At 36.9% G+C, this 14,570-nt stretch overlaps 1 protein-coding gene across 1 annotated transcript in view; it reads left to right on the top strand.

The window, feature by feature from the left end:
- Window positions 1–11,228, top strand: part of LOC135074112 (uncharacterized) — a 58,289-nt gene extending 47,061 nt beyond the window's left edge. Inside the window, exons 4-6 of the mRNA XM_063968418.1 lie at window positions 6,940–7,054; window positions 10,552–10,714; window positions 11,096–11,228. Of these exons, the coding sequence (XP_063824488.1) occupies window positions 6,940–7,054; window positions 10,552–10,714; window positions 11,096–11,228 (411 nt within the window). The remainder of the gene's footprint in view (window positions 1–6,939; window positions 7,055–10,551; window positions 10,715–11,095) is intronic.
- The last annotated feature ends 3,342 nt before the right edge of the window (window positions 11,229–14,570 follow it).

The following is a 14,570-nucleotide window of genomic DNA, read 5'->3' as shown; positions in this document are numbered from 1 at the left end:
TCTTGTTATCCAATGAATTCCATATTTGATTTAAAACCTTAAAAATAGCCATTATAGGAGATTTATTTTTTTGAAATCCAAATTGATTTTTACTGAGCAAGCTAAATTTGTTTAAATATTGTATCAATCTATTGTAAATAACTTTTTCGAAAATTTTTGAGAAAGAAGACAGTAACGCTATGGGCCTATAGTTTTCGACATTTTCTTTACTCCCCTTTTTATACAATGGTTTTATTTTGGCTTTCTTTAATTCGTCAGGAAAAACAGCAGTTTCTATCATCAAATTCAATAAATACACAAGAGGTTCACTTATAAATGTCAAAGAATATTTTATGACTTCAATGGGTATGTTGTCGAAACCACAACTTTTTTTATTCTTAAAGTTAATTACAATTTTTTTAAGTTCGTTTGCATCAACAGGTGCAAGATAGATGCTGTAAGGGTGGGGATTTGTGGGGCGGTAATTACTCTTTGACTTAGGGGAGGTATCATCGGCCGCAATGAAGTGCTTGCTAAACAATTCAACAATAACATTCACATCGGTGATTTCTTCACCCTTAACATTTATTTTATTAATTGATTTTTTCAATGTATTATGTGGAGTGGTTTGCCTTTTAATTAGATTCCACGTGGCTTTGTTTTTATTGGAGCTTTTTGTCATAAAAGAGATATTGAATTTCTGTTTAGCTTTACGTATTACCGATTTCAGTACTTTACAATACTTTTTATAATATGGTATTAAAGTCTTATCTTTTTTATGTAGTATTTTATTGTATAAATTTCTTTTTACCTTGCTTGCTCGATATATACCCTTTGTTTGCCAATTTGCTCGAACTTTCTGAGAAACTCTGATTTTTTCCAATGGTATACATAAATCGTACAACAATTTAAATAAATTAACAAATGTGTTGTAAGCTGTATTGATATCATTATGTAAATTGATTTCCGCGAAGCTAAACTGTGACAAGTACTCTAGGAAAATATCTTTATATTTATTAAAATTTCTTTTGTAGACATACCAATATTTTTCAGTTTGCTTAATATTACCAGGTACTTCAATCATTTGGCCAGAGTGATCTGATAAACCAAGATGCATGACTTTAGAACGATATTTTTTTACATTTGTTATTATGTTATCTATGCATGTTTCCGATTTCAAAGTGATTCTAGTCGGTTCATGTATAGTAAATTTCAAGTTATACTTTGATATAGTGTTTTGAAATAATAGACATTTTTTACTGTTTTCTAGAATATTTACATTAAAGTCTCCAGCAATTATTACTTTCTTTTTTGCGTGCTGAGGACGAATTGTAACTTTATGTAACAATCTATCAAGTGACTTAATAAAAACATCAAAGTTAGAGTCCGGAGTTCTATACAAACAAATTATAATGTAATTTAAATCTGGCAACAAAATACCACAAGACTCAAAATTAATATCCATACTGAGTGAATTTACACATTCCAACATTTTAAAATGTATATTGCTTTTAACATAAATACAAACCCCTCCTCTTGATTTATGTCTACAATAAGATGAAGCTATTTTATAACCCGGTATCTGCAAAACTTTTACATCATGATGTCTAAGGAACGTTTCGCTAAAGCACAAAACATGAAATCCTCCTTACTCAAAAATATCTCAATCTGACTCAATTTTGATCTAATACCCTGTATATTATGATGAAGTATATTTAAACTAGTATTTTTAGCAATTTTCTCAATATTATGATTATTCACTATTGGCTCGAAAGGAAGAGTATTTTTGTTTTATAGGGCTTAAGGTACACGAGTCTTTTTTATGAGGTTTTTGTTTACTCAGCATACTAATTGACAATATACAATCATTATCATACTTTTCAATATTTAACAATAAATTATCAATTTCACTTAATATAGTCTGAGCACCATATTTGTTAATTTTACCAGAAAAATGAGAAAACATACTGTAAGAATATTCCAATTTTTTGTTTGAATCCAAAATAAAACAATACTCGCTAAGCCTGTTATCCTCATACAAAAGTTCATTAAACAATTCAATTCTTTTGTTAAAAATATTTGCTTTATAACAATATTTAAAGGTAGGCAAACATAAGATCACATTTGTGTGCTGTACAGATAAGATTCTCTGATTTAGCAAATTAATCATTTGCCTATAATCCTTTGAAACGTTAAAGTCTGTGTCACCAATTAAAATTATACAATAGTCCTTTAAGGTAAAGTTTTCGAGTTTTTTGTCCAATCCGCTTGACAGTTGTTCTATACCTCCTCCAGGCATACGGTAATGGCAGCAATCATATTGAGCTGGAAAGTGGTTTCTCACTAATGACGACATTTTATTCCTGTTGATACTACTAATTAAGCATATTCTTTGTTTGTCCTGTCTTAGTCCACTAGATTGATCATCGACGAGTTTTGACACATTGTTACGGCTACGTTTGTTTGGCTCCATGGAACTCTCATACGTAATTTTTGAGGTTTTTTTTTGAGATTCTTTTCTCAATATCTGCTTCCTGATATGCTGGCAATGTCTCATCGGAGTAGACATAGATGGGGCATTCAATCTTATACTAGTATTTATGTCATCAATACTTATCGATTTATATAGTTTGATTATTTTATCTTGCTCTTGGTTTTTATTAATTAATTTGTAGTTTATATTATTTAGGTTTTCAATTTCATTGTTTGCAATCTGTAATTCCATCCGTAATCTCTCGATTTCTGACTTCAGTTCGTCAACAAACAAGTTATTACACACAGCGCCTTCTGGTAAACTATTCGAGTTTCTAATAAAACTTGTTGTACTTGGTGGAGTATCATTTGTGGATAAATAAGATGATGTCAAATCAGACATCGAAAGCACTTTTTTTCGAATCGTTACAAAGTTTTGCTCCTGATTTATCTCTGTGTCAGATGTACTTTCAATGTTCAGCAGTGAGTCAAAAGAATTACTCGTTGGGATATTTATCCGAGCTGGAACATCATTTTTTCCAAATCTACATGTATCACATAAACATTTTTTCCTGTTTTCTGATGACATTAAGTAAAATAACTTATCTCCAATACTGGTGCAATCTATATGATAAAACTTGTGACATTCTGCACATGTAATAAAATCTCTTTTCACGATGTCTTTTTTGCATCTTGAGCACGTAAATGTCATTTTGCTTATAAATTTTTATTCAGTGAAACGAAACGTTCTTTACAAAGTCTTAGGCTTTTGCGTTAATGCGTTTCCGAACGGAGTCTTCAAAATGTTATGTTGGTACTATCTTCCTCCGTCAATTTTGTCACTGACAGTTGTTTATGGTACACCGGCAACCGTGAATTAGCAGTTTTACGTTGATCATTTCACTGTATTTAAGCTTTCTGTTTATAAACTTTTTAGGTGGTCACTGAGATTTAGTTTTTAACTAACGAAATCTTTCACTTTAAACACTAGGGAACTAATATTTTCACCATATTTGAATTTAAAACTCGGGAGCATTTGTAAACACGTATGACCTCTTCAAATTTTTTTTTTGGTTTTGTGAACTGTACAGTTCGGTATAGTATAGGGCCACTCCCTCTTTTTACGTGGACGTCGTAAAAAGCGACTAGGGGACTAATGTGCAAACGTCAAGCCTTTCTTAACCGTCTGGCCAGCGTGGGTAGTGACGGCCAACCCACAATTTAGTACCATAATAGCTAAAGAACACAAACTGTTACTTCTTACCTACTCTGAAATATAAAACACTAGTTTTCCACCCGCGTTTAATTTTGACTGTGACAGAAATACTTTATCGAATTTTGTCTGTGACAGAAATACTTTATCGAATTTTGTTTGTGACAGAAATACTTTATCGCGCGCGTCCCTGTTTCAAAAACCGGGATAAAAACTATCCTATGTCCTTTCTCGGGACTGAAACTATCTCTATGCCAAATTTCATCAAAATCGGTTTAGTGTTTAAGGCGTGAAAGCGACACAGACAGACAGAGTTACTTTCGCATTTATAATATTACTAGCTTTCCGCCCGCGGCTTTGCCCGCGTGGAATTTTGTCTGTCACAGAAAAACTTTATCGCGCGCGTCCCTGTTTCAAAAACCGGGATAAAAACTATCCTATGTTCTTTCCCGGGACTCAAACTATCTCTATGCCAAATTTCATCAAAATCGGTTGCGAGGTTTAAGCGGGAAAGCGTAACAGACAGACAGACAGACAGAGTTACTTTCGCATTTATAATATTAAGTTGGGATATGGATTATTTCTGTTTTTTTTTTACTTTTTCTTAATCCAAAACTGACTATTGTAACCAGCCTATTAACTCGATACTTAATTTATTATAAACGTCGTATTTTAAGGTCTGACATTTCAATTTATAGTGAGTGATTAATTAACTGTTTAATGAATCCTTAATACCCAAGAAGTTTATTAAAATTTATCCCGGAAGCTAATCTGATTAAATTGTTAAAATGTTTATATTAATTAAGTCAAGTTTTAATAAATCATTGGATCGTTGTGTTTTGGTATACGGTGCAAACAAAAAATCTGTCTGCGTACATATACTAAGTGCTGAACATCATCACAAAAGAAGCAGAACCAATTCAAGCCCTTACCAAAGAGAATATAAATAAGACACCTCTATCGAGTAACATTATTTTCAACAGGGATCTTTGTTTGAAGCGTTAATGGCTTAGCTACAAACATTGTTGTTGTTGTTTCAGCCGAAAGACGTCCACTGCTGGACAAAGGCCTCCCCCAAGGATTTCCATAAAGACCAGTCCTGCGCCGCTCGCATCCAGGCACCTCCCGCGACCTTCACCAGATCGTCGGTCCACCTAGTGGGAGGCCTGCCCACGCTACGTCTTCCGGCTTGTGGTCGCCACTCAAGAACTTTCCTGCCCCAGCGGCCATCAGCTCTTCGAGCTATGTGCCCCGCCCACTGCCACTTAATTTTAGCGATTCTGCGGGCTATGTCAGTCACTCTGGTTCTCCTACGGATCTCCTCATTTCTGATTCGATCACGCAGGGAGACTCCGAGCATAGCATGCTCCATCGCCCTTTGGGTGACCTTGAGCCTTCTTATGAGGCCCATAGTAAGCGACCACGTCTCAGATCCGTATACCATCACTGGCAACACACACTGGTCACAGAACATTACAAACATTATACCCTCATTATTCTGGAATAGAACTTGAAATTCTCACGTTGACTTCCGTTTTGCAATAGAGGGAAGTCTCTAAATATCTACATTCCTATTTTCTAGCTAGTTTTGTTAACTCCCAGGACTACGCAACTGTCACTTGTTGAGTTTCATTAATTGCCTGTATATTATAATGGTTCTACAGGAGTAGTAATTATGGAAACGAGAGGTTGGAAATATTTCACACATTAATTTTGTTATTACAGCCCTCTTCTCATTCAACGTCGTATCAAGCATTCAAAGCATGAATAATAACGCTAGAATACACACTGAAAGAACATACATAATGTATGATCGCTAACGCGTGAGTGAATGGCGTATGTCAACAATAAAACGTGACTCATAACCTGAAAGAATTTCCATAACCCCTAGACCACACACATCGCGATAACCCGAAGATTTGCGCTATGGCGATGTGTGTAGTGTAGCCAAGTGTTCGCGTGTACTTCTTTACTACTACTTCTGTACTACTTTTTTACAAAGTCGCAGGGATACAGATTGCTTTTAATCGATTTTGTGAAAAATATTATTGGCAGGTAACTAATAGCTCACAAGATAGGTCCCAATAATTGATGCTTATTGTCCGTGGTGTATATCTTTTCTTAACCTTATCATCGAATTCCTCCTGTTCTTCTGATTAATTTCCTTACGGGTCTAATTACAGTATAACTTTCCCCGGGGACAAACGTCTTGACCTTTGTTGGGTTTTTATTGGCGCTCAAGCTGTAGATCCTGGCTACACAGGAGTTACAGTGGTGGGAACAAGAGGTGGGAACAGTACCGTAGCCGCAAGGACTTCGCTCTGCTGTCGACCTAATGTTATCGCGATGTGTGTGGCCTAGGCGCACCTATGAGGAAAACCTTTTTATTAAACGTTATGGAACATACACAAATTGTCAAGTTCTTTTAGGGCAGATGAAATTGCCTATCTCAACAATTTCACAAAGAACTGGAAGCAAATTTTTTCCATTCAATTTTATATTGCTGCTTAACCAACCAAAATACAGTTATTTCTGAATTACTGTAAGCGAGTGAGGCTCATCCACCTAGAATAATTTAAAAGAGAAAACTGAACTGCTTGTTTACTATAAATAGATTTAAGAGTAATTTGAGTCTAGGTATAAAAATCAAGATAAACTAAGGTAACGGCTAGTTTCAGATGAAAAATAATTTAATTGATATTTAGTATGGATAATGACCGGGAATTCGTAGATTTTTACATCACACATAAGTTACTGACTCGAGTCTGTTTACGTGGTTTGGTAGCAATTTGAGAATATCGGTAAAAGTTCAAAACTTTTTCGATTTGCCTATTGCGAGGCGTTTTTATTACTTACGGTTTATTTAAAACAGGAAAAGGACTTTACATTTATATTTTCGGTAACGACGAATACCTAATAATGGTTTTTCATAAGTCATTTTGAAAACAGTAAATAGGCTCTGATATGAAACACATTTGGTTTAATCTCAGACTTCGTGAGCTGAATTAATAATACCTACACATACAAAACACTTCTCACTTCTGAAACTTCTATAATTTTTAGGAAAATCCCGTTTAATAAAGGAAAAGGATCGTAACCGTATCAACTCGAGGCGGTCAGTATTCTTCCTATAATGAAACTCCATACTGCAACGCTCACTTACTCCATACTGTAACGTAAACGCCTCGCCTTGCGGTTGACAGCGCGCGAATAGCGATGACAGCTCGCGAAAGTTGATAAGTCTGCTATGACCTAATTGTATCCTTTTGTCGCAGATTGTATGCGGCATATCAGCTATGGTGATGGGAAGCGTGGCTTTCATAGAAGAGAGGCAGAAGTTCAACATGGGGCTCGGCATCCCGGCGGGAGGGATCAGTGTAGTTGCAGCAGGTAAATACATATAATATTATTGGCTTGGCCATATCTATCGAATAACTGAGGAAAGGTGGTATAAACCTGTTGTCGAATCGTCAACATGTTTAAGTAAACGTGGTGTAGGACGCTTGATAAACGGCGCCGACGACCAATAGGCCTAAGATGCGCGCCTCGATAAGCGGTTATCACGCTATTTTATCGATTATGCCCATACATTTTGACGTCGATAAAAGTTATCACGACGCGCATCTTAGGCCTACAAAAGTAAATCTTGCAGAGGTTAAATGAAAAAAGTAAGAGAATGGTATTCTTCAGGAAATACTACCATTTAGCAGTGGACTACTAAGGGGGACAAATTATAATAGAGCAGTAGAAGTAAGGTATACTCGTACCTACTTTTATAATAAACTAGCGGCCGCCCGCGACTTCATACGTGTGGACCCCGTTTTACCCCTTTAGGGATTGATTTTTGTAAATCTCGCCGTAAAAACCATCCTTGGACTTCAACAAACATTGAAAAAAAAGAATTGGTAATATTGGTCCAGGTGTTGTTGAGTTATGCGCTTACCAACACATATTTATATTATAAATTCATTATATCTTTCACTCACAGTTTCAACAGACTATAAACTAGCGGTAGAAGGAAGTAAATCGACATTTTAACTTCAATCAAAATAACAATTAGACCTCAAAGGAAATGCTTAGCAACACTAATATCGTAGGCAAAGAGCGTGCCGACTAATGAGTGTTTAGATCCAATTAAGCCAAGACTAACTCACAACTGGAAACTAACAACGTTACCGAGATTCTGGGATTTCGAGACATTCGCAAACAGTACAGGGTGTTTGGGTTTGTTGCCGATTTTTTTTGACATTTGCAAGTTATTGTTTACATTAAAAAAAAATTAAAGAAAGAAACATTTATTACGATGAACATCACTTATACATGACAGAGAACGTATACAGAAAAAAAGACAGAAATAGCACATAAATATTACAAGGAAATAAAAAGTGAACTGAGCAGTGTTATCCTGTCGCAACAGCGATGCCCATCGCAATGGGACTCCACTCAGCATATGCCGTGGCCTACGGTGGGGAAGGCCACGACGCTGGTTTTCAGAATTTGGTTATGTACTAAAAAGTGACGTGCGAACTGAGTTTTAACCTATAACCAAACCAGGTCTAGCTCTCTAAGGCTGAGTTGCATCACCTAACTTTAACGGTAACTATAACGATAACCGGTGCTTTTTGTATGGACTTTGACAGATCGTTTGTCAAAGTTAAATTATAATGGTACAACCCAGTCTTAAAATAGTTTGTTTCATTTACATTTTGTACCACATTATCAAAGTTTTCTTTGTGTAAGCTTATTTATTAGTAATCTGCAACTTGAGAGGACATTTTCCATTAAATGCTGTTCTCAACATCGGCTGTGGGAAACCGGTCACCCTGTATATGGGTGTGAAAGCGTTTATTTTGATTAAGTGGGCGTAGGTACGTAGTAGTTGATTAACATACTTGTAGCCAAGAAAAACATAGAGCTTCAAGAAAACTCACAGTAACTGTGGGAAAAAGTGTATTATATCACGCGCAATTGACTAAGTACCTAGTCCTAAGTATATGAAAAACTCATCATTATCATCATCAGTTTTTTACTGTTAGATTTAAACTCCCAAAGAATGCCAAATTATTATGATCTCAATCTTTTTTCAACCATCTATGCTGCGATATATTTTCTCAAGGTTTTCGATACTTTTTGAGTTTACAAATTATTCATATTGACAGTAATATCCTGTGATTCATCACGAGAGTAATTAGTGTCATACTAATTTATCAAGCTACCATTAACCAAAAATATAAAATAAACACGGCCTACTTTACTCTCTCGAGCCTAATTCCTTGAATAAATTCGACGTGATTTGTTACAAAAACTTCTTGAAAAAAAATCTAGGTTATTTAATCGTTTGAAAGGCGTGTTTTTACGTAAATACCCTGTACCGCTTTAAAAGGAACTAAATTGAAACATCTCTCGTGATTTTCGTGTTCATACGTTTCTACGTAATTTTAGATTTGTCAAAGCAAATTCAAATTGCAAAAGTGTATTCTTAAGAGAACTAAATAAATAACTTAAAATGTCTGTCTGCAGTGCAGACTCTGCACATTTGAATTTGCTTTTAAAATTCTAACGATTCAAACTGAAAAAGATTGTGAACGAATTGATTTAAGATTTAAATTACGCCTGCTCTACAGTCACTGAACAAAGCAATAAAAATCAATGGTTCTGATTAGCCAACGAATGGCTGCAGAAAACATCGCCCATTTTCTTCTGAGATGTTCATAGTTAACAAGATAATCATCTTCTGGGACTGAATATTACTGTTTATCAGAAAACTAAGTGACTGGGGAACACTCGTACATCAGAAATAATGTAAGGGAGAAGCCACACGGTTCGGTGCGGTCGCGGCGCGGCGCCGGAGCGATGTCGCTGCGGCGTCCTGCATATAAAAATCAATGATATGCCAGACGGTGCGTTCCGGCGCCGCACCGCAGGCACACCGCACTTCGATTGAGCGAGACGGTGCCGTTATGCGGCATACCACATGTGTACAGTGATGCGGCAAAATGTTTGCGGTGTGGCGCCGCACCGCACCGTGTGGCTTCTCGCTAAGATTCTAATGGTAAAATAATTATTCAAATCAGTCCAGTAGTTTCAAAGCCTTTTCAATACAAACAACCAAATCTTTCCTCTTTATAATACGAGTATTAGTGTAGATTAAGCTTAATCCCACATTAAATATTCAAGTATCCCAAAATACTTTACCTACATCTACGATCGCGTGGGTAGTTCATGAAAATCTCGTCGAGATCCCACGGGAGACGTCTAATCCCGACCAAAGTAGGGTATGTCTCGAAATGAGTATATTGGGAAACAAATTCTCAGATCGGATCAGACATTCGTAAGATTACATATAAATATTTACTAACAAAATGGCACCTCTGCCTAGCATCCATATTAATCTAGAAGTTCTATGTATCTGTTGCAGTCAAAACTCATAATCGGTCAAAAATCAGTCAAACCACTTTTGACTGCAAAAAACAGTCCAAATTTAAAATTTTACCAATCAGTCCAAACTTCATACAAAGTAATGATTTTACTTATTTTTTGCCTGACAAATACCTAGATTTCATAAAAATATGATAAGACATCAAAGTGTGATCACGTTGTATGCACAAATCATATCAAAATTAGACTTTAAAATGGTTTTATAACAAAGATGATCTTCACTAATAATAACACTTTGTATGAATTTAGACTGACTTTTCGCAGCTAAAAGTGGTTTTGACTAACGCGCTTGGTCAAAACAACTTTTGACTGGACAAATCAGTCGAAAGTGATATTGACCGAGGACATAAGTCAAAACTACTTTTGACTGATTTTCCAGTCAAAAGTGGTTTTGAGTGATTATGAGTTTTGACTGCAACATTCTATGGTACCTAATAATATTTGCACAGCTGTATCAATACACACGTCGCGGGGTTGGAGCGCCGTAGCGAGCGGAGCGGGAGCGGGCGCGGGCGTTGCTAGTGTGCTGTGGGCGGCCGCGGCTTGCTTACTGCTGGCGCTGGTCGTGCAGTGCTGTAGGACGATACTGGACCCTCCTGGGCTTAATTACAGGTAATCTAATATGGCTTATTTATTTCGATACTGGACTAATCCCATCTCTCATTCTCACTACTGGATAGATTAAGAATCTACAACTTGGTCAACTTCAAAGCCTAACCAGTTAAATTCTCGAGAAATAGCTAGATACCCGCAACGATCTTCATCAAAATATTTACGAGGAGTTGGATGCGACTATTACAAGCCTGCAATGACCTATTTTGCTACATTGCAAAGCGGAAGACAGAAGAATTAAAAGGAATTAGACCTTTCAGAATGATTGACCCTTCAAAATTTGCTTGTATCTTGACCCTTTTGATTTATAACTTTATCAGAATCTTAAGCCTTAATCACGTGATTAGAATTTGTTTTACTATTAAAATCTTTTGTCTACAGCGACGGCCCCACAATCGACGACTCGCGGCCCGCCTCCAGAGATCTCGTTGTCATCGCGTGCGTGCAAATAGCGCTCGCTGCAGCCACGCTTCTAAGCGCAGCTGTCTGCGCTCGCATCGACTGCGGCGCTTGACGCGAGCCGCAGCGCTCGCTGACACGCCGCCGCGTCAGCGAAGTGCCCCCAAACGCTACCTCGTCCGCTCCCGCCGATAATATAGTACCTTCCAATGTCACTATCGAGAGGGAGAAAGGCGGCAGAGTCGCTTGGCTGATATAAAATACTGTTGTGTGATCGTGAGTGATTTTACGCAATTTATATTCAAAAGTGAACTATGAGTAAATCTTACGGTCGATAATTTGAGTCGATGGCAGCTATTACGCTAAAGGCGAGCCTTAGGCCTAGTCCAGGTGGGTGAATTCGCCGCGAATATCTTCGCGCGAACACGAGCGTATGTATGACGCGATTTACGTGCGAATTTTCACCTCGCGCGTGTCTTGTGGACGCAATGTATTGGCTGCTAGTATCACGCCAACGCGCGTAGGATTCGCGACGAATTCGTCCTCCTGGACAAGGCCTTAGGCGATTATCACACTGCGCCGCGCTCCGCCGCGGTCCGCGTGATTTCATATAAAAAAATCCCGCGCGCAGACGCGTTGTCAGTGTGTTGTGCTGCGCGTGTTTTCTATACAAACTAAGGTATTTGCATACAATGATTAAATCTGTCGTCCCGCGTACCGCGGCGGAGTGCGGCGCAGTGTGATAATCGCCTTAGTGTTTGCTGACACATCAGCATAGTTCCGAAAGACGCCTATTCTAGCACGACCCCTTTAACCCTTTAATCTTACTGACGCGAAGGTCGAACCGTCAAAGTGATCTCTTAATCAAAACAGTAATAGTGGTTTGTTGAATGAGGATGAACTGTCTAATTTTCGGTAAAATCTAGAGTCTGTAACTTAAATATGTGCAAAAAACCGATAGAATAATACATACCTCTAAAAGATAACTCTACATGCTGAAGTCAGCATCAACTCTGTGAATGTTGTCTCAAATTGTGTGAATAGTCTTTTTTACGTACAAACTTTATACCTTAACTCTACCTATACTTTATACTATTAATACTTTTAGTAAAAAACGTGGCTTCAGTGTGTAGAGTGCCTTAGTTGTGAGCATTACATTACTCTACCAAGTTTGATTATTTAGCTTCTTTTGATGTCAAATTCAACTAAAAACAAACAAGTCAACTCAAGTTTCATGTATCTAAACATCTTTTATATTCAAAATACTATTTTGGTTAACGTTATTCTAGTCTACTAAAGAGTTAGGATCACAAAGAAATTAAGTTCGGAGCTAAAGTCACAAGAATTAGTAGGTAATTTATTTTGTTGTAAATATTCATAATTAGAATTGTCATCTTATATTATAATAATTTTGTAAATAAACATAAATATTATGTCTAATGATATTGAGTAATTTATTTTGTGAATAACAGTCGAGTTAGCTATGTAAGTACAAGATTTTTACTGTATATCTTGAAATTAATTGTATAAATAGATAAATATACTTTTCTTAGAGATGATTTGTAAAATTCTAAAGATAAATATCAGTAAATTAAATATCTAAAACCGGACAAAGTTGTTTTCATTGACACACCAATTAAACGTATCCTGATTCATAAAATTAAATCTATGATTCTATTAATAAGAATACTTATTAAGAGGTATTGATCAAAATAGCTGTTAGGCCCAATTTGTTTGCGTAATTTAAAATTATGTACTGTAGGCACGCCTGGTGTGATATAATTTTGATTCTGAAGAATTTGTCTTGTAATACTTATAAGTCTTTTATATTAAGGACGAAGCACACTTGTCTTATCAAACCGGAAATGGATCGTAACCGTATCAAGTCGAGGCGGTCCTTATTCTTTGTATAAAACTTCGTACTGTAACGCACGCATATCGGTACGGCTAGCACGAAAAACTTTCGAGTTCGAATCGTTTGTGTATTCGTATCGCCATCAAAAGATTTAGTACGAAAACTACAACAGCGCCTTAGTATGAGAAATGGTTGCACGAAACTTATTTTGATAATCTAAATTGTCGCGTAATCGTTTAATGCGAAGGTTGAGTATCGAATTTTGTCGAATACGCAAACGATTCGAAGACAAAAGTTGTTCATGCTAGAGGTACCGCACTGTAACATAAACGCCTCGCCCCGCAGTTAACAGCGCGGTGAAAGACGATACGGTGTTGATCCTTCCCGGGTTGTGTACTATGACCTATATCCAGTAAAACTCAAGTTTATTCCAAGAACTTCAAAACAAAGATAATTAAAACCATTATGTAGATTCAAAAACCGTCTCTATTTTGAAAGGGCCAAAGCCGCTATGGCTCAATCCTTTGAGCTCCGTTTGCTTTGTTAATTAGCCGTAAGCATCTTATGTGACCGGGAGTACAATGGGATTACCGGTCTTTTATCAACATCACGTATATTTTTGTTGGAATGACTATTTAAGATGCTGGTGTTTGCTTTGTCGCTGTCTTCCTTACTACGGAAAACAATGTTTTAAATCAGTGACTAAAGATTGCAAACCAGGCCCGGTCCCCTTTTACCCACCGGGCCCGGGAATTCCTATTAGAGATTGCAACCTGGTATGTTTTTCAACCCGGCCGGGCCCGGTTGCATTCGTCTCTAATCCGGGCCCGTTTTGAAATCTCTACCACTGACACACTGAGCATGCGTGAGTTTGCAAGTGTTGCGTGAGAGAAGCATGGTTTTATCACGCTTTTTCCCCTCCGTGTGTCACTTTCTATCACGCATTCTTTCACGGGTGTCTACTAATTAAATAGGTACTGCACTGGCAATTAAGCTCAAATGGGAAAACAATCACGCAATGAGAGTTATTTATCAGCCCTTTCTTTTGTCATTTCAATTATTTATTAAAAAGTGTCGTATGATCGCGCGTTAGCGATAGCGTCTTAGGCTGAGTTCCAGCAACTTACTTTAACCGGAACTATAACAATAACGGTGTTTTTTTGTATGGAACGTGACAGATTTTGGACGTTTGTTAAAGTTAAAATAAGATGTTGCAACTCCGCCTTAGTTTCTTGTGATTAAGAAATCTCTTGCTATTTAAGAAGATTAAGTTTTAATGTCTTTTATTTCAAAAGTGCTCTATTTCAAAAGACTGAGTTACCGTAACTTTTGAAAGCATATTACACTACTTCCCAGCAAGCATTTACTTTAACCGAGGCTTAGCTGAAGCTCGTTATGAAGTGGAATTAGCTAGTATCTAGAGACAGAAAAAGCACGAAATTTGCATTTAGCGCAGCTTTAAAGCTCTCCAATTAGCATAGTAAGAGGCAATTGAGACTTAAGAGACTTTAATTAAAAACAACACTTGAAAATGTTGAGGAAAAAATGGCTCTCTTTCGAATTAATTAAGAATAATATGTGTGGTAGTAATACCAACTTATT

The sequence above is a fragment of the Ostrinia nubilalis genome, chromosome 8 (assembly GCF_963855985.1).
Source record: "Ostrinia nubilalis chromosome 8, ilOstNubi1.1, whole genome shotgun sequence".
Taxonomy (NCBI): domain Eukaryota; kingdom Metazoa; phylum Arthropoda; class Insecta; order Lepidoptera; family Crambidae; genus Ostrinia; species Ostrinia nubilalis.
The sequence above is the reverse complement of the archived record's forward strand: the minus strand, read 5'-3'. Positions and strand labels throughout refer to the sequence as shown.